The sequence below is a fragment of the Electrona antarctica genome (genome assembly GCF_951216825.1).
Source record: "Electrona antarctica genome assembly, chromosome: 12".
Taxonomy (NCBI): Eukaryota; Metazoa; Chordata; class Actinopteri; order Myctophiformes; family Myctophidae; genus Electrona; species Electrona antarctica.
Genome location: NC_136793.1, coordinates 1,538,524 through 1,556,865, shown reverse-complemented (window position 1 = coordinate 1,556,865; position 18,342 = coordinate 1,538,524). Strand labels below are relative to the sequence as shown.

Genomic DNA, 18,342 nt, shown 5'->3' with positions numbered 1-18,342 from the left:
TGCTTCTCCAAACCAGTACATTCTTCTCACCACATGATGGCACTGTGGCACCTCTGGATTTTCTCTCCATCCATCCATGTTTCTTTCTTTTCATACCTATATCTCTGCACACCCACCGCAAACACCCACCGCAAAATACCCTCTGCCTTCCCCAATCACACCTGACGTCCCTTAAAAGCAGTGAAAGAGAGCGGTGAGCTGCATATAGGGCGCCTAATGTGAGCTCTGGGCTAGTGGGGCCTTACATTATACCTCGCTCTGCGCACGCCTTCGGCGTCCCCGGGCCTAACTCAACTCTGACAGACTGCCGCCAGGGAGCGGCTCGTATGGACTGAGGTAGGGATGTCGATGGTGCCCAACGGCACATGTGCACAAGCTGTGCTGAAATGATCTAATCTACTGGCAGAAAATGGAGTTGAGAGGAGTTAGTGAGCGAGAGAGAGAGAGAGAGAGAGAGAGAGAGAGAGAGAGAGAGATAGAGAGAGAAACAATTATTGTGATGAAAGAGACGAAAGGGGAGGGGAGGAGAGGAGAGGAGAGGAGGGGAGGGGAGGAGAGGAGAGGAGAGGAGAGGAGAGGGGAGGGGAGGGGAGGAGAGGAGAGGAGAGGGGAGGGGAGGGGAGGGGAGGGGAGGGGAGGGGAGGGGAGGGAGAGGAGAGGAGAGGAGAGGGGAGGGGAGGGGAGGGGAGGGGAGGGAGAGGAGAGGAGAGGAGAGGAGAGGAGAGGAGAGGAGAGGAGAGGAGAGGAGAGGAGAGGAGAGGAGAGGAGAGGAGAGGAGAGGAGAGGAAGGAGAGGAGAGGAGAGGAGAGACATCATGTATAACTAAGTATAACTTGTGAAAGTGAAAGTGTGAAAGTGAGAACGTGCTTTATCTAGCCTGTCTGTGTCAGGTGGGGGGGGGGGGGGTTGATAGGTGATGGATGGGTGGGGGGGGGGGGGGGGGTTGATAGGTGATGGATGGGTGGGGGGGGGGGGGGGTTGATAGGTGATGGATGGGGGGGGGGGGGGGGGGGGTTGATAGGTGATGGATGGGGGGGGGGGGGGTTGATAGGTGATGGATGGGTGGGGGGGGGGGGGTTGATAGGTGATGGATGGGTGGGGGGGGGGTTGATAGGTGATGGATGGGTGGGGGGGGGAGGGTTGATGATGTCTCTGAGTCATCATCAAGATCATATCTCTCTCTGCCTCTCCAGCGAGAAAGTGCTGACCTCTGTGTCATCCATCACCACCTCGGGTCGGTATTAACGCATTGTTGACTTCATCATTCAAACCCCAATTGATCTTCACCTGGCGTCGCCCTCGGAGACAAACGCAAAGACCTATGAAGACGGTGCAGTGTTCGTGGCCAGACTGTGTGAGTCTTTTTTTGTTTATACTGACAGCCTCGTGGCCTCTAAAAGAACCATTTCACTTCAAGGGAAAAGGCTCGCTCAACTCAGTCTTTTTAAGGTTCAGGCAGATTCACAGAGAAAAGCCGCATTCTCAGACAAAACGTATTCCTTCGTCAGTGTCAAATTCTGACACTGATGATGAAGGCCTGCGCGCCGAAACGCGTCTGTCTGGTTTGAGCTGCTGCTGCGGATTATCATCATTATTAATCATTATCATCATTATTAAACATTATCATCATTATTACACATTATCATCATTATTACACATTATCATCATTATTAAACATTATCATCATTATTAAACATTATCATCATTATTAAACATTATCATCATTATTACACATTATCATCATTATTAAACATTATCATCATTATTACACATTATCATCATTATTACACATTATCATCATTATTAAACATTATCATCATTATTACACATTATCATCATTATTACACATTATCATCATTATTAAACATTATCATCATTATTAAACATTATCATCATTATTAAACATTATCATCATTATTAAACATTATCATCATTATTAAACACGACTCCTACTACGACTGAGAGTGCAGATTTTATTCTCTCTTTAAACTATCCTGGGCGGGAACCCCTTTTGGTGTTTTAAACATTATGTTATAATTTAGCTATTGAAAAATAGCAGATCTACAAGCTCATAGCGCGCCACTCGGTGGCGCGCTATGAGCTTGTAGGTCTGCTATTTTTTTCAAAATCGTGAAAATGTGGCGCAAATCTTTGATTATATATTCTTTCACAGCAAATGTTTTAACTCAAATCTTTGCTTGTGGGGGGTCCCCGGAACAACATATTTTCAGATGGGGGGGTCGGCGACCAAATACATATAATTTTTGGGGTCCTTGACATGAAATATTGAGCACCACTGATATAGAAACATGAGGTATTTCATTTTTTTTTAAATGTCGACGTCAGGCCTACATGGGTTAAAAGAGCCATGTCACGACTGGACATATGTGTCCAGACTACTTATGTGTAACAAACCGGCAAACGCTTTGACACCTTGTGAGTTCATAGATCCAATCATTTGTATACAAACATTGAGACTGTGTGGGACGGCTACACACTGGTTAATATTGAGACTGTGTGGCTACACACTGGCTAATATTGAGACTGTGTGGCTCCACACTGGTTAATATTGAGACTGTGTGGCTCCACACTGGTTAACATTGAGACTGTGTGGCTCCACACTGGTTAATATTGAGACTGTGTGGCTCCACACTGGTTAATATTGAGACTGTGTGGCTCCACACTGGTTAATATTGAGACTGTGTGGCTACACACTGGTTACATGCGAGTCATTTTCACACGCCGTGTGCCCCTCCAACCGCAGTGATTGCGGTGGCGTTTTGACGGCAACTGGTTTGGTAATCGCTTACACAAAAACATTACAAGGAAAACAAAGAAGGAGAGATCACAGTACATGTTCTAAGTATAGGCCTTAATCTTACTCCGCACTGGGAGGCAAACTGCTGACGTGCAGGTTCTTCTGCAACCTGCCGGTGTGATGTAGCCTGAATGGTAAATGGACTGCAACCTTTCTCAAAGGAATTTAGAATGTATTTCACATTCACCCGTTCACACACCGATGGCAGAGGAAACCATGCAAGGCACCAACTTGCTCATCTGGAGCACTTAGGGGTTCAGACATTTTTTATTTCAAGGGGGAAAAAAAAAATCTGGGACCGAGTCCACTTCAATTCGGCATAGAGTAGCGCAAACGTGATCACTCTCTGCTGATTTCTGATCGTCTGCACCTTTGTTAAATTGACACACACACACACACACACTCCTCTCTCTCTCTGTCGCTCTAATTAATTCTGATCCTGCCGGGAGCTGCCTACAGTATGCCATAGAAAGTATAGGTGGACCCCAGGCTAGGGGTACAGTGTCTTGCTCATGGACACTTCGGCGCGCAGTCAGCAATCGAACCGGGAACCTTTCGATTCCAAGACGCCCACTGTACCTGCTGTCCCGAGCCGCTTCAGTGTACCGTCAGTGTAACGTGGTCTAGAAATACGTCTACCATACCCCCACTGGTCACAACCCCACCACCCCCACCCCCAGGCGGAACACTTACTCCGATCCCACGGAGCCTTCCTCGTCTGATTGCGTGGTCTCGTCCTCCGACTGGTCACTGAGCAGGTCGCAGGGCAAGATGGCCGTGGAGTCGGCGATCTCCAGGACAGGCGCGATGCTGGGCCTCCGACTGCTGGCGCCGTTCTCCGTGGGCAGGGTCAGCTTGCTGCTGTCCTCAGGGGGGTCAGTGTTCTGGAGGTCTATGGCTACCGTGCCTGAGGAAAGGGGGTTTTTAGACTCTGATATGGCAACGCACTGCGAGACCTGCCAAGTGATTGGTAATGGAACACGTGCCTCTGATCAGTACGCCCGTGGATTTTGGCGAGGCTTTATTCCAATCAGTCCACACTTCAAAATACAGTGTTAAAATGCACTAGAAATACACATAAAAAGAGCAACCATTACATTAAATTCACCTGGATTACCTTATCTTACCTTACCTTATCTTATCTTATCACGCTGGATTACCTTATCTTGAGCTATAATTAAAAGTGTCTTCAAGGAGATTTTGTTCTCCTAACTGAAATCAATGTCACCCGATTGGCTCGCTCAAGAATCGAACAAACCACGGCGAATCCCCAGTGTTAATTAATGTATCCATTGGTAAACGTTGGGGGTCTGTAACTCAGAGGGTCCGAATGGAGCCAAAAGGAGCCGCAATGAATGGTCCCTTTGGTTCTATTTGTACCCTCTCTGAGTCCAAATGGTTCTATTTGTACCCTCTCTGAGTCAAAATGGTTCTATTTGTACCCTCTCTGAGTCAAAATGGTTCTATTTGTACCCTCTCTGAGTCAAAATAACATAAGGACCTTTTGGGGGAACAAAAGGTCATCAATCATACAGTGAGTGGGGTCCGGGGACCCCCAGTGGTCCTTGAGGGAGTTCCAGGGGGTCCCCCAGCTAAATGATAGTTTGGAACCAAATGGACCCTTATGGGTCTGTAACTCTGAGAGTGTACAAATGGAACCTAACGGGTCCGTATGGTTCCATTTGTACACTCTCAGAGTTAAACTATAGCATTGATTTTACAATATAAATTGGGGGGTCCCAGAAATATAAATGCCATTAAATGGGGGACCGACCGTAGACTGCATGTCTGCATGTCAAACCGGGGGTCCTTGAAATGTAAATGGCTGAGAATCACTGCTAGAGCCGTAAAAACCTTCTCTTATTGGGGGGTCCCTGGCATATCTTTTCAAATGGGGGGTCCGCGGGCTAATGAGTGTCAATTTTGGGGGTCCTTGACATCAACAAGTTCGGGAACCACTGGTGTAAACAACAGCCTCAACATGCCAGGCGACCCGGTACGAGCCTTTACGCTGAAAAGACCTACCTCTCTAAGCCAGCTAGAGGAACAGGCCAGCCGTACGAGCCTTTACGCTGAAAAGACCTACCTCTCTAAGCCAGCTAGAGGAACAGGCCAGCCGTACGAGCCTTTACGCTGAAAAGAACGACCTCTCTAAGCCAGCTAGAGGAACAGGCCAGCGGTACGAGCCTTTACGTTGAAAAGAACGACCTCTCTAAGCCAGCTAGAAGAACAGGCCAGCCGTACGAGCCTTTACGTTGAAAAGAACGACCTCTCTAAGCCAGCTAGAGGAACAGGCCAGCGGTACGAGCCTTTACGTTGAAAAGAACGACCTCTCTAAGCCAGCTAGAGGAACAGGCCAGCGGTACGAGCCTTTACGTTGAAAAGAACGACCTCTCTAAGCCAGCTAGAGGAACAGGCCAGCCGTACGAGCCTTTACGTTGAAAAGAACTACCTCTCTAAGCCAGCTAGAGGAACAGTACAGCAGTACGAGCCTTTACGTTAAAGAACGACCTCTCTAAGCCAGCTAGAGGAACAGGCCAGCGGTACGAGCCTTTACGTTAAAGAACGACCTCTCTAAGCCAGCTAGAGGAACAGGCCAGCCGTACGAGCCTTTACGTTAAAGAACTACCTCTCTAAGCCAGCTAGAGGAACAGGCCAGCGGTACGAGCCTTTACGTTGAAAAGAACTACCTCTCTAAGCCAGCTAGAGGAACAGGCCAGCCGTACGAGCCTTTACGCTGAAAATAACTACCTCTCTAAGCCAGCTAGAGGAACAGGCCAGCCGTACGAGCCTTTACGCTGAAAATAACTACCTCTCTAAGCCAGCTAGAGGAACAGGCCAGCCGTACGAGCCTTTACGTTGAAAAGAACTACCTCTCTAAGCCAGCTAGAGGAACAGGCCAGCGGTACGAGCCTTTACGCTGAAAAGAACGACCTCTCTAAGCCAGCTAGAGGAACAGGCCAACGGTACGAGCCTTTACGTTAAAGAACGACCTCTCTAAGCCAGCTAGAGGAACAGGCCAGCGGTACGAGCCTTTACGTTGAAAAGAACGACCTCTCTAAGCCAGCTAGAGGAACAGGCCAGCCGTACGAGCCTTTACGCTGAAAAGAACTACCTCTCTAAGCCAGCTAGAGGAACAGGCCAGCGGTACGAGCCTTTACGTTGAAAAGAACGACCTCTCTAAGCCAGCTAGAGGAACAGGCCAGCGGTACGAGCCTTTACGCTGAAAAGAACGACCTCTCTAAGCCAGCTAGAGGAACAGGCCAGCCGTACGAGCCTTTACGTTAAAGAACGACCTCTCTAAGCCAGCTAGAGGAACAGGCCAGCGGTACGAGCCTTTACGTTGAAAAGAACTACCTCTCTAAGCCAGCTAGAGGAACAGGCCAGCCGTACGAGCCTTTACGTTGAAAAGAACGACCTCTCTAAGCCAGCTAGAGGAACAGTACAGCTGTACGAGCCTTTACGCTGAAAAGAACGACCTCTCTAAGCCAGCTAGAGGAACAGGCCAGCCGTACGAGCCTTTACGTTGTAAAGAACTACCTCTCTAAGCCCGCTAGAGGAACAGGCCAGCCGTACGAGCCTTTACGTTGTAAAGAACTACCTCTCTAAGCCAGCTAGAGGAACAGGCCAGCCGTACGAGCCTTTACGTTGTAAAGAACGACCTCTCTAAGCCAGCTAGAGGAACAGTACAGAATAGTGTGTTTAACCCATTTAGACCTGACATCTGAAAAACCTTATGTTTCTGTATCAGTGGTTCTCAATATTTCATGTCAAGGACCCCCAGAATTAAGTGTATTCGGCCACCGACCCCCATCTGAGAATATGTTGTTCCAGGGACCCCCCTCCCCATGCAGAAGCAAAGATTTGAGTTAAAAACGTTCGCTCTGAAAGAATATACATTCAAAGATTTGCGTCACATTTTCACGATTAAAAACATTTTGCAGACCTACAAGTTCATAGCGCGGCACTCGGTGCCGCGCTATGAGCTTGTAGATCTGCTATTTTTCAACAGCTAAAGTATACAGCATGCTTAAAACACCAAAAGGCGTTCCCGCCTAAAATGGGTTAAGGGCTTTTCACACAGGAAGCGACTGACGCGCCTAGTAGTTCATTTATCAAAGGGAGGCGCAGGCGATGGCGTTCTGCCAGGCATAGCGCCCAGCGGGCATTCTGCCTGGCATAGCGCCCAGCGGGCGTTCTGCCAGGCATAGCGCCCAGCGGGCATTCAGCCTGGCATAGCGCCCAGCGGGCGTTCTGCCAGGCATAGCGCCCAGCAGGCATTCTGCCTGGCATAGCGCCCAGCGGGCGTTCTGCCAGGCATAGCACCCAGCGGGCGTTCTGCCAGGCATAGCGCCCAGCGGGCATTCTGCCAGGCATAGCGCCCAGCAGGCGTTCTGCCAGGCATAGCGCCCAGCGGGCATTCTGCCTGGCATAGCGCCCAGCGGGCGTTCTGCCAGGCATAGCACCCAGCGGGCGTTCTGCCAGGCATAGCGCCCAGCGGGCATTCTGCCTGGCATAGCGCCCAGCGGGCATTCTGCCAGGCATAGCGCCCAGCAGGCGTTCTGCCAGGCATAGCGCCCAGCGGGCATTCTGCCTGGCATAGCGCCCAGCGGGCGTTCTGCCAGGCATAGCACCCAGCGGGCGTTCTGCCAGGCATAGCGCCCAGCGGGCATTCTGCCTGGCATAGCGCCCAGCGGGCATTCTGCCAGGCATAGCGCCCAGCAGGCGTTCTGCCAGGCATAGCGCCCAGCGGGCATTCTGCCTGGCATAGCGCCCAGCGGGCGTTCTGCCAGGCATAGCGCCCAGCGGGCACAAGTGTTTGTGCTCGTCTCCCGCACGCGCACGATGCCAACGCCAAGACTTCAATAAGCCTATCTCACAGAATTTCCCCGCCCCCCTAAATACGCCCCCTTTCGGGGTTAGTGGTGATAGCGTGACGTCACTCCATAGACGCTACATGTTAACACTCCCAACGCGGATCGCGTATCAATACGTTATCAATTAATCAAACGTCGGGTGCGGATCACGTATCAATACGTTTCAATCACTTTTTTATAGCATACTTTCATTCATCTTTTTACCCACCCGGACAATGAAGAACCATCGCCCTATCATTGCTGCTTAGTCCCGCTCACGTGATCAGAAAAAAAAACCAAAAAAATAAAAACCCCTCCCCTCCTGAAAACAGGAGGGCGGACCGCTTTACGTGTATAAACCAGTGTAGAATGGCTGCGCCCATGCCGATGTAGCCCGTGTGTGAAAAGAATCACATTTCACCTAACCTCGCCTCACCAGGCTTTCCTCCACCTATTGGCTTTTATACTCGATTCCCCCCTCCCCTCCTGTTTCTCCTGCAGGAGGAGAGCCTTGCGAGATGCGGGCTCATGTCTCGGAAAAAAACATACGGAACGCTGTTACGCTGCCTAACACATGATCTGCAGATTCTGCACCAGATCGGCAACACACATGGACAGATGCATGTTTACTTCTTCATACTGTAGCGACCAAACGATCCCCGAGCCTACAATACTACGTACGAACTAACAAACAGTATCGAGGGGCCGCCATGACAACAGACAGTCTACCGTTGGTGGATCACGTATCGCCATGCAGAGCCGTCATAATCGGAGATCGCTCAGACGTGTGATTGTAACGCTTTTTTATTCATTATAATTGTAGTGATAAGACCGCAATGAACGCGTCGGGGACGTAATCGACCCGGGTGTAATGTATAACGAACTTTTCCGCGACCTAAACCGTGGTGTTGTCATCTGTGGAAGTCATTTTTTCCTTCTCGTCGACATCACAGCCGGGTGACGCTTTTTCCCCCCTCCATCGCCCCCAAGCTGCATGCCCATAGCCTGGCTTGGCCAGCCTCATAGCGGGGATTCACTGAAGATTCTTCCCCGGAGGAAACATCAGTGAACCCTCGCTATGAGTCTGGCCGTGCCAGGCTAGCATGCCCAGGCATGTTCCCCCTACACTAGCTTGAAAAACAAAATCAGCTGATGACAACGTGTCTCACCGTTATACTATAGTTCTGAACCGAACGGTGGAATGGGACTTTTTATAGCCGTACGGATCAAGACTTTTGCTGCCCAATGTGCCCATGACCCCCCCCCCCCCCCCCCCCCCCATGTTACTGCGATCAAAACAATGAAAGCAGTGAGATAGATTAGGCGAGGCGGCAATCATCATCAAAAAGAAAGCATAGTTATGAAGGTTTATAGTCAGACATTGACAGGCAGATATAACAATAAACACAATAAATATGCTATACATCCTATACATCGAATGAAAGCCCTGAATGTGTACTTTTACGAGGAAAAGAGTAAACATTGATCCCATGTACAGTTTGTCATAAATTGGATATTGGGTGGATGCACATTGCGCCCACCAGATATAACTGCAGAGAAGACATGGACCCGAACTCAATATTCACAAAATAAGGCCTATAGCGACATATAAATACTATATACCGTATGAAACAGAAGACTCTCTGCTTTCATAAGAAAAAAACTTCTACTGTTCTAATAATAAAAATCACACCCATGTGAAGTGAGTGGTGCAATATGGGACAGAGTTGCACCGCTCACTTCACAGGGGTGTGATTTTTATTATTACTACAGTAGAAGTTTTTTTCTTATGAAAGCAGAGAGTCTTCTGTTTCATACGGTATATAGTATTTATATGTCGCTATAGGCCTTATTTTGTGAATATTGAGGAGTTCACGTCCATGTCTTCTCTGAAGTTATCTGGTGGGCACAAGCTGCATTCAATAACCAATTACTGTCTAACTGTAGATGGGATCAATGTTTACTGTTTTCCTCGTAAAAGTACACATTCAGGGCTTTCATTCGGTGTATAGGATGTATAGGATATTTATTGGGTTCAATTTTATATCTGCCTGTCAATGTCTCTGACTTTAAACCATCCATAACTCTGCTCGCTGTTCAAGATAACCACTTCCAGGCAAATGCAGGTGTTGCAAAAAGGTCAATATCTCCAGAATGGAACATGGTAAAATCAAAATGTATTTTTTTAATTGAAGTGGACAAGTTCAGCTTTCTTTTGATGTAGGCGTGTGATTCTCGCTATAAGAGAACATTTTACTGTGGGCCCCCGAACAAGGCCTTTGTGCAATGTTAAATGGCAGCAACATCCAAATAGGCCTGTTGAGATCTTCCAGCAATCAAAGTGTTAACAGAGGTTATTTAAGAAGTCTACAACTTTTGTTTTCTCAAGGTAAGGTTTGTTCTATCTGCTCGACCTGATTTACCATCTTGTTTGCTTCATAACAATATTGGTCTGTCACATTTGTACATTAGAAAATGTACTTAGATTCTCCAGAGAAAAAAACTTGTAAATGCCCATGTTAAAGTCACCACTATTTACCGGAAGTGGGCGTGAAAAACGGGCTGTGAGATAGGCCTATTGTGCTGGACAGTAGTGTTGGGCAAGTAACTAGTTACTATACGTAATCTATTACTGTGATATTAATACTTTCCCCACTGTGTATATAACCTGACAAAACAATTGCCAAATCGATAATATTACAGTTATTAATGCAAGTACATTTGAGTTACTTGAGTTACAATGAATGTGGTTTTGTTTTTCTCTGATATTCCATAGTAGAATGAAACATTTGGCACATTTGTTCTTTGTAAGCATGATGCACCCTCTCGCACAATTTTCACCAAATTATGGGAAATAAATGTAAAGTTATTACATTTCAAGGTTGTAATAAGTGACTAGTAAACTTGCCCACACTGGTTTTGAACCTTTTTTCATCACGACACGTAACTGCCTCTATGCGAGGAGCGTTGTGGGACCGCGTCGACCCAAACGGGTATAGAGTCACTCCCTCTATGCGAGGAGCGTTGTGCGACCGCGTCGACCCAAACGGGTATAGAGTCACTCCCTGTGTGTCAAAAGCCCTCCAACCAGAAAGAAAGAAAGCTCGCTCGCCCCAGAACACGCTCGCCCCAGAACTCGCTATAAAACTATGTCTAAACCTAACCTTATTCCTAAACTTAACCTCAGTAAAACTATGTCTAAACCTAACCTTATTCCTAAACTTAACCTCAGTAAAACTATGTCTAAACCTAACCTTATTCCTAAACTTAACCCCAGTAAAACTATGTCTAAACCTAACCTTATTCCTAAACTTAACCCCAGTAAAACTATGTCTAAACCTAACCTTATTCCTAAACTTAACCTCAGTAAAACTATGTCTAAACCTAACCTTATTCCTAAACTTAACCCCAGTAAAACTATGTCTAAACCTAACCTTATTCCTAAACTTAACCCCAGTAAAACTATGTCTAAACCTAACCTTATTCCTAAACTTAACCTCAGTAAAACTATGTCTAAACCTAACCTTATTCCTAAACTTAACCCCAGTAAAACTATGTCTAAACCTAACCTTATTCATAAACTTAACCTCAGTAAAACTATGTCTAAACCTAACCTTATTCCTAAACTTAACCTCAGTAAAACTATGTCTAAACCTAACCTTATTCCTAAACTTAACCTCAGTAAAACTATGTCTAAACCTAACCTTATTCATAAACTTAACCTCAGTAAAACTATGTCTAAACCTAACCTTATTCATAAACTTAACCTCAGTAAAACTATGTCTAAACCTAACCTTATTCCTAAACTTAACCTCAGTAAAACTATGTCTAAACCTAACCTTATTCCTAAACTTAACCTCAGTAAAACTATGTCTAAACCTAACCTTATTCATAAACTTAACCTCAGTAAAACTATGTCTAAACCTAACCTTATTCCTAAACTTAACCTCAGTAAAACTATGTCTAAACCTAACCTTATTCCTAAACTTAACCTCAGTAAAACTATGTCTAAACCTAACCTTATTCATAAACTTAACCTCAGTAAAACTATGTCTAAACCTAACCTTATTCATAAACTTAACCTCAGTAAAACTATGTCTAAACCTAACCTTATTCCTAAACTTAACCTCAGTAAAACTATGCCTAATCATAACCTTTTTTTTTTAAAGATTTGTTTTTGGCTTTTTGCCTTTATTGATATAGTCATTAGTGAAGACAGACAGGAAAGTGGGAGGGAGAGAAGGGGAGAGACATGCAGCAAAGGTCGTCATGAACGGGACTCGAACACGTGACACGCTGTCAGGCTAGAGCCTATATGTGGCATGCGCCTGGACCACTTGGCCAGCGGGCGCCCCGCCTAATCATAACCGTATCCCTTTACTTAACTCAACCTATGCCTAACTGCCTATGTTCACGTGGGCAAATGTAAAAGATGCAGTCTACCATTCAGTGTCAATGGAAGCCAGCGACACAAAGACAGAATGATGCATGTACTGTAGACGGTCTTTGCGTCGTTGCGTCAGCCAGCCGCGAACGCACCCTAACCCTGAACTTATTCCTAGCCTTAACCTTAGTGAAACGAATACAAGAACCGTTTTGGGGGGCGAGCGCTCCGGTTACCGCCAGAAATAGCCGATCGACAAGCTCAAAAAGAGCTATTTCTGGTGAAGAGATTCAGTACAGAAGGAAACAAGAGCAGACAGAGCAAACTGCAAGAGAGGGTGAAAGTGGTTATTCTATGTTAGATATGACGCTGAAGTCACCATGCAAAGACTTACCGTAGGAGGTGGACTGATCAACTTTACCAGGTCAAAGAAAACAAAATAAAGCAACAACAGAACAGCAGCCAAGACAGGAAAACAAAAACAAACAGCAGGTGAGAATTTTGAGAAATCATGCAGCCAAAAGTAAACGACAATTAAGGCTACAGCAAAACACCATGGAAGAAGATAGCATCATTATCGCCATGGAAGAAGCTAGCATCATTACCAAAGGCCATGGAAGAAGCTAGCATCATTATCGCCATGGAAGAAGCTAGCATCATTATCGCCATGGAAGAAGCTAGCATCATTATCGCCATGGAAGAAGCTAGCATCATTATCGCCATGGAAGAAGCTAGCATCATTACCAAAGGCCATGGAAGAAGCTAGCATCATTATCGCCATGGAAGAAGCTAGCATCATTACCAAAGGCCATGGAAGAAGCTAGCATCATTATCGCCATGGAAGAAGCTAGCATCATTACCAAAGGCCATGGAAGAAGCTAGCATCATTATCGCCATGGAAGAAGCTAGCATCATTACCAAAGGCCATGGAAGAAGCTAGCATCATTATCGCCATGGAAGAAGCTAGCATCATTATCGCCATGGAAGAAGCTAGCATCATTATCGCCATGGAAGAAGCTAGCATCATTATCGCCATGGAAGAAGCTAGCATCATTACCAAAGGCCATGGAAGAAGCTAGCATCATTATCGCCATGGAAGAAGCTAGCATCATTACCAAAGGCCATGGAAGAAGCTAGCATCATTATCGCCATGGAAGAAGCTAGCATCATTACCAAAGGCCATGGAAGAAGCTAGCATCATTATCGCCATGGAAGAAGCTAGCATCATTATCGCCATGGAAGAAGCTAGCATCATTATCGCCATGGAAGAAGCTAGCATCATTATCGCCATGGAAGAAGCTAGCATCATTATCGCCATGGAAGAAGCTAGCATCATTACCATTAAGGCTAGCATCATTACCATTAAGGATACAGCAAACGCCATGGAAGAAGCTAGCATCATTACCAAAGGCCCTGTGACCACTTTCAGCATGGTGTCCCAATTTGGGGAATATCGTTATACAACGATAAGCATTTAATGTGCGTATCACTCACATATACAGTAGATTGGCTAGTTTTTTGCTATTCGGTGTATGTGGGACAAAGTATATATCCTATAAATGTGAGTGAGTGAGTGAGTGAGTGAGTGAGTGAGTGAGTCAGCGAGTGAGTCAGCGAGTGAGTGAGTGAGTGAGTGAGTGAGTGAGTGAGTGAAAAAACTAAAACACAAATGGCTACAGTGGTCAACGGAGCCTAAACAAAAATGGACATCCTACACGGCGTCGCCACGGCGCAACAGCCGCACCATACCTTCTGTACTAATCAGTGGTGGAAAGTAACTAAGTACTTTTACTTAAGTACTGTACTTAAGTACAATTGTGAGGTATTTGTACTTTACTTGAGTATTTCCAATTTCCAATACTTTTACTTCTACTCCACTACATCTTGGAGACAAAATTTGTACTTTTACTTCACTACAATTATTTGAAAACTTTAGTTACTATACTTTGGAGATTTTAACTTTGATTATAAAACATGCATTAACCACATTTCGGCCATTTGAAAATAGCCGATCTACAAGCTCACAATGCGCCGCGACTCGCAACGCTTGTAGATCTTCTAGATCTGCTATTTTCAATAGATTTTTTACACATTTTCAACTTGTGAAATGGCACATTCTGCACAATGAGTACTTTTACTTTTAGTACTTTAAGTACATTTTGATGCCGATAATTTCGTACTTTTACTCAAGTACTATTTCTTCTAACGAAGTAGTTCTAAATTGCAGTATTGGTACTTTTACTTAAGTAAAACAATTGAGTACTTTTTTTTCCCACCACTGACTAATATACCTACAGCGACCAAAGATTTCTCACCCATGCTGGCGATGATGCTTTGCACGGGCAGCCTGGAGGGGGCGTCGTAGAGGCCCGCGATGGTCAGCCCCTTGTTCTGCTTCTCCTCCTGTTTGAAGATGAAGGCGGAGTTCTCCTCCTTGGTGATGTTGATGTAGTAGCACGTGTCGGGGGCGGCCATGATGTGGCGCGGGCCCGGGTTCAACAGGATGCTCTTGTTGTCTTCCCTCTTCACGCCGATCAGGCACACGCCGTACCTGAGACGCGAGGAGAGAGAGAGGGGTTTGGGTCTTAGAGTATATATGAATAGAGACGGCACCCGAGTTCTTCTCCCATCCACTTGCATTAAGTTGCTCAAAAGCGCATGAGGCGATTTCACTGTGCATTCTGGGTAGGAACAGAGTGCATTCTGGGATGGATTGGGCCCAAACACATGAACGCGCTGCCGCTGACTATCATTGCAAGCATTCAGCGTTCACGTGTCATCGTGAATGTGCACAATGATAGTCAACGGACCAGCGCGTTCATGTGTTTGGGCCCACGCTGCAATATCAAATTCGGCCACTATGTCCATTTCGCCTCAGGGTTTCATCCGGGTGCCATCTCTATTCATATATACTCTAAGGTTTGGGTTTGTACACAATTCGATTCATACTCCTGTTTAGTCCTGAAAAAAAGGTCAGTTCGGTTTGTCTCTATAAAAATCAATTCATACTCCTGTTTAGTCCCGAAAAAAAGTATAGTTCAGATTGTTTTAACTGTTTTAGCTGTATGAAATACTTGCCATTAATATAGAGGTTGCAACTGTATTAATTGATTGCCCGAGCCCCGTGGTGGGAGTTCTGCTCTGGTTTTGGTGAAATGTTAAGTAGTTCCGGTCATTTTGTGGGGGGGGGGGGGGGGGGGGGGGGGGGAACAGGGGGCTGTGGAAACCAGACTACCAGTGATGTCATCGACGGTAGGCAGATATAAACCAGCCTACCAGTGATGTCATCAACGGTAGGCAGATATAAACCAGCCTACCAGTGATGTCATCGACGGTATAAACCAGCCTACCAGTGATGTCATCGACGGTAGGCAGATATAAACCAGCCTACCAGTGATGTCATCGACGGTAGGCAGATATAAACCAGCCTACCAGTGATGTCATCGACGGTAGAAAGATATAAACCAGCCTACCAGTGATGTCATCGACGGTAGGCAGATATAAACCAGCCTACCAGTGATGTCATCGACGGTAGGCAGATATAAACCAGCCTACCAGTGATGTCATCGACGGTAGGCAGATATAAACCAGCCTACCAGTGATGTCATCGACGGTAGGCAGATATAAACCAGCCTACCAGTGATGTCATCGGTAGGCAGATATAAACCAGCCTACCGGTGATGTCATCCGTAGGCAGATATAAACCAGCCTACCAGTGATGTCATCGGTAGGCAGATATAAACCAGCCTACCAGTGATGTCATCGACGGTAGACCAGCCTACCAGTGATATCATCGACGGTAGGCAGATATTTAAAACACACAAAGTAATTTCAAACGAGGGGTCTGTGCTGGGGGGGTCTGGGGGGGTCTGTGCTGGGCCTGTGGGGCCTGATGGGGGGTCTGGGGGGGTCTGTGCTGGGCCAAATACATATCAATTTGGCGATGCTTGACACCACACGAATGTTTGAGAAGCACGGCGGGGGATACTAACTTCTTGTGTGCGTGGAAGGAGGCGTACGTGAAGCTCTTTCCGTCGTACTCGCCGAAGAACTTGCTGTCACACAGGCGGATGTGGTAGACCTCGTTCCCCGAGCAGCGCCCGTACGTCCTCTGCCACTGTTCCGGGGACGTCTGTCCTTCCCTGCAACGGCACGTCCATATTTCAGAGGTCCATGTCACCTCACCTCGCTTGCCTTTGTGCTCAATGAATGTGCAGCCTTTGAACAGTGAGTTATCGCTGAAGACAGCAGCCTGTGCTGTTGAAGGCTGAATTATTATGTTCGGGGTCGAGAGCTAGATTGACATCACTAAGACGCAGTTCTAACTAAGTACTTTTACTTAAGTACAATTTTTGAGGTATTTGTACTTTACTTTCGTACCAATTTCCAATACTTTTACTTCTAATCCACGACATCTTGGAGCCAAAATTTGTACTTTTACTTCACTACAATTATTTGAAAACTTTAGTTACTAGTTACTTTGGAGATTTTAACTTTGATTAGAAAACATACATTAACCACATTTCGGCCATTTGAAAATAGCCGATCTACAAGCTCACAATGCGTCGACGCATTGTGAGCTTGTAGATCTGCTATTTTCAATAGATTTTGTACACATCAGTAAGCCGCAATAAAAGTGTATTAAGGAAACTAGAGAATGAACTGTTTCAGACAGCCAAACTTTTCTTTGGGAAAAGTTAACTCTGACCAACTGTTATCTATTTTCACTTGACCGAAACTTGATGGTCACAGTGTGTCGTCTATCATTCCTCCCCCTTTGACCCATGAATTCGTCTGGCCTGGAGAAGTTCTGTTCTTTTCCCTGCAGTGCAGGGTCTTCTGCACTTCCATCTCTCTATAAATTCTCCTCCCAGAAATGATTGGTGCAGAGCCAGAGAGACCACGTCAGGCCAAACAGAGTCAGGAGGACATTCTCACAGAGCCAGAGAGACCACGTCAGGCCACACAGAGTCAGGAGGACATTCTCACAGAGTATAGTTCAACTGCCTCCACACTATGAATGATTCGTGCAGAGCCAGAGAGACCACGTCAGGCCAAACAGAGTCATGAGGACATTCTCACAGAGCCAGAGAGACCACGTCAGGCCACACAGAGTCAGGAGGACATTCTCACAGAGCCAGAGAGACCACGTCAGGCCAAACAGAGTCAGGAGGACATTCTCACAGAGCCAGAGAGACCACGTCAGGCCAAACAGAGACAGGAGGACATTCTCACAGAGCCAGAGAGACCACGTCAGGCCACACAGAGTCAGGAGGACATTCTCACAGAGCCAGAGAGACCACGTCAGGCCAAACAGAGTCAGGAGGACATTCTCACAGAGCCAGAGAGACCACGTCAGGCCAAACAGAGTCATGAGGACATTCTCACAGAGCCAGAGAGACCACGTCAGGCCAAACAGAGTCAGGAGGACATTCTCACAGAGCCAGAGAGACCACGTCAGGCCAAACAGAGTCATGAGGACATTCTCACAGAGCCAGAGAGACCACGTCTGGCCAAACAGAGTCAGGAGGACATTCTCACAGAGAGACCACGTCAGGCCAAACAGAGTCAGGAGGACATTCTCACAGAGAGACCACGTCAGGCCAAACAGAGTCAGGAGGACATTCTCACAGAGTTCAACTGCCTCCACACTATGAATCAGTCTGGTGTCCTTTGGATTCACGCTTTAAGAACTGAGGACGATTCTACGATTTAAATTATATGTTTTAAAAAATAGCACTTAAAATGTTCAAAAAAAGCAGATGTACAAGCTCACAGCGCGGCACGAAGTGACGCGTTGTGAGCTTGTACATCTGCTATTTTTGAACAGCCAACGCTAAAATCTAAAATGACATAGATATGCTTTTCCTGCATGGTTTTAATGTCTTAACAACACCGTGCTGCGGCGGTCTCTTGACGCAATAACGGTAATGACAACATGACAGCGAAGCAGTGTTGTTTTCGTCGACTAAAACTAAGACGAAAAATGTCCGTCGACTACCTTTTTCCACTGACGAAAACTAAATGGAAACTAAATGAAAACTAAGCTATGATGACTAAAACTAAGACTAAATATACTGACAATTTCGTCAACAAATAAAAACTAGACAAAAATGTTAGGAAGGGACTAGTGGACAAGAGATCCAGTATAAGTCATTTTACAATTAGTTGCATGCTGAAAATAGCCGATCTACAAGCTCACAACGCGTCGCAGCTGAGCTTATAGATCGGCTATTTTCAGCAAGTGTAAAAAACGGTCATTACGACGGCATCAAGGCCCGCCA

At 46.3% G+C, this 18,342-nt stretch overlaps 1 protein-coding gene across 1 annotated transcript in view; it reads right to left on the bottom strand.

Moving 5' to 3' along the window:
- LOC306933679 (uncharacterized protein) overlaps positions 1 to 18,342 on the bottom strand; it is a gene marked incomplete at both ends in the record, with an annotated part of 243,238 nt that overhangs the window by 16,614 nt on the left and 208,282 nt on the right. The window contains 4 exons of the mRNA XM_079515989.1: positions 2,883 to 2,961; positions 3,512 to 3,749; positions 14,374 to 14,609; positions 16,051 to 16,200. Of these exons, the coding sequence (XP_079372115.1) occupies positions 2,883 to 2,961; positions 3,512 to 3,749; positions 14,374 to 14,609; positions 16,051 to 16,200 (703 nt within the window). The remainder of the gene's footprint in view (positions 1 to 2,882; positions 2,962 to 3,511; positions 3,750 to 14,373; positions 14,610 to 16,050; positions 16,201 to 18,342) is intronic.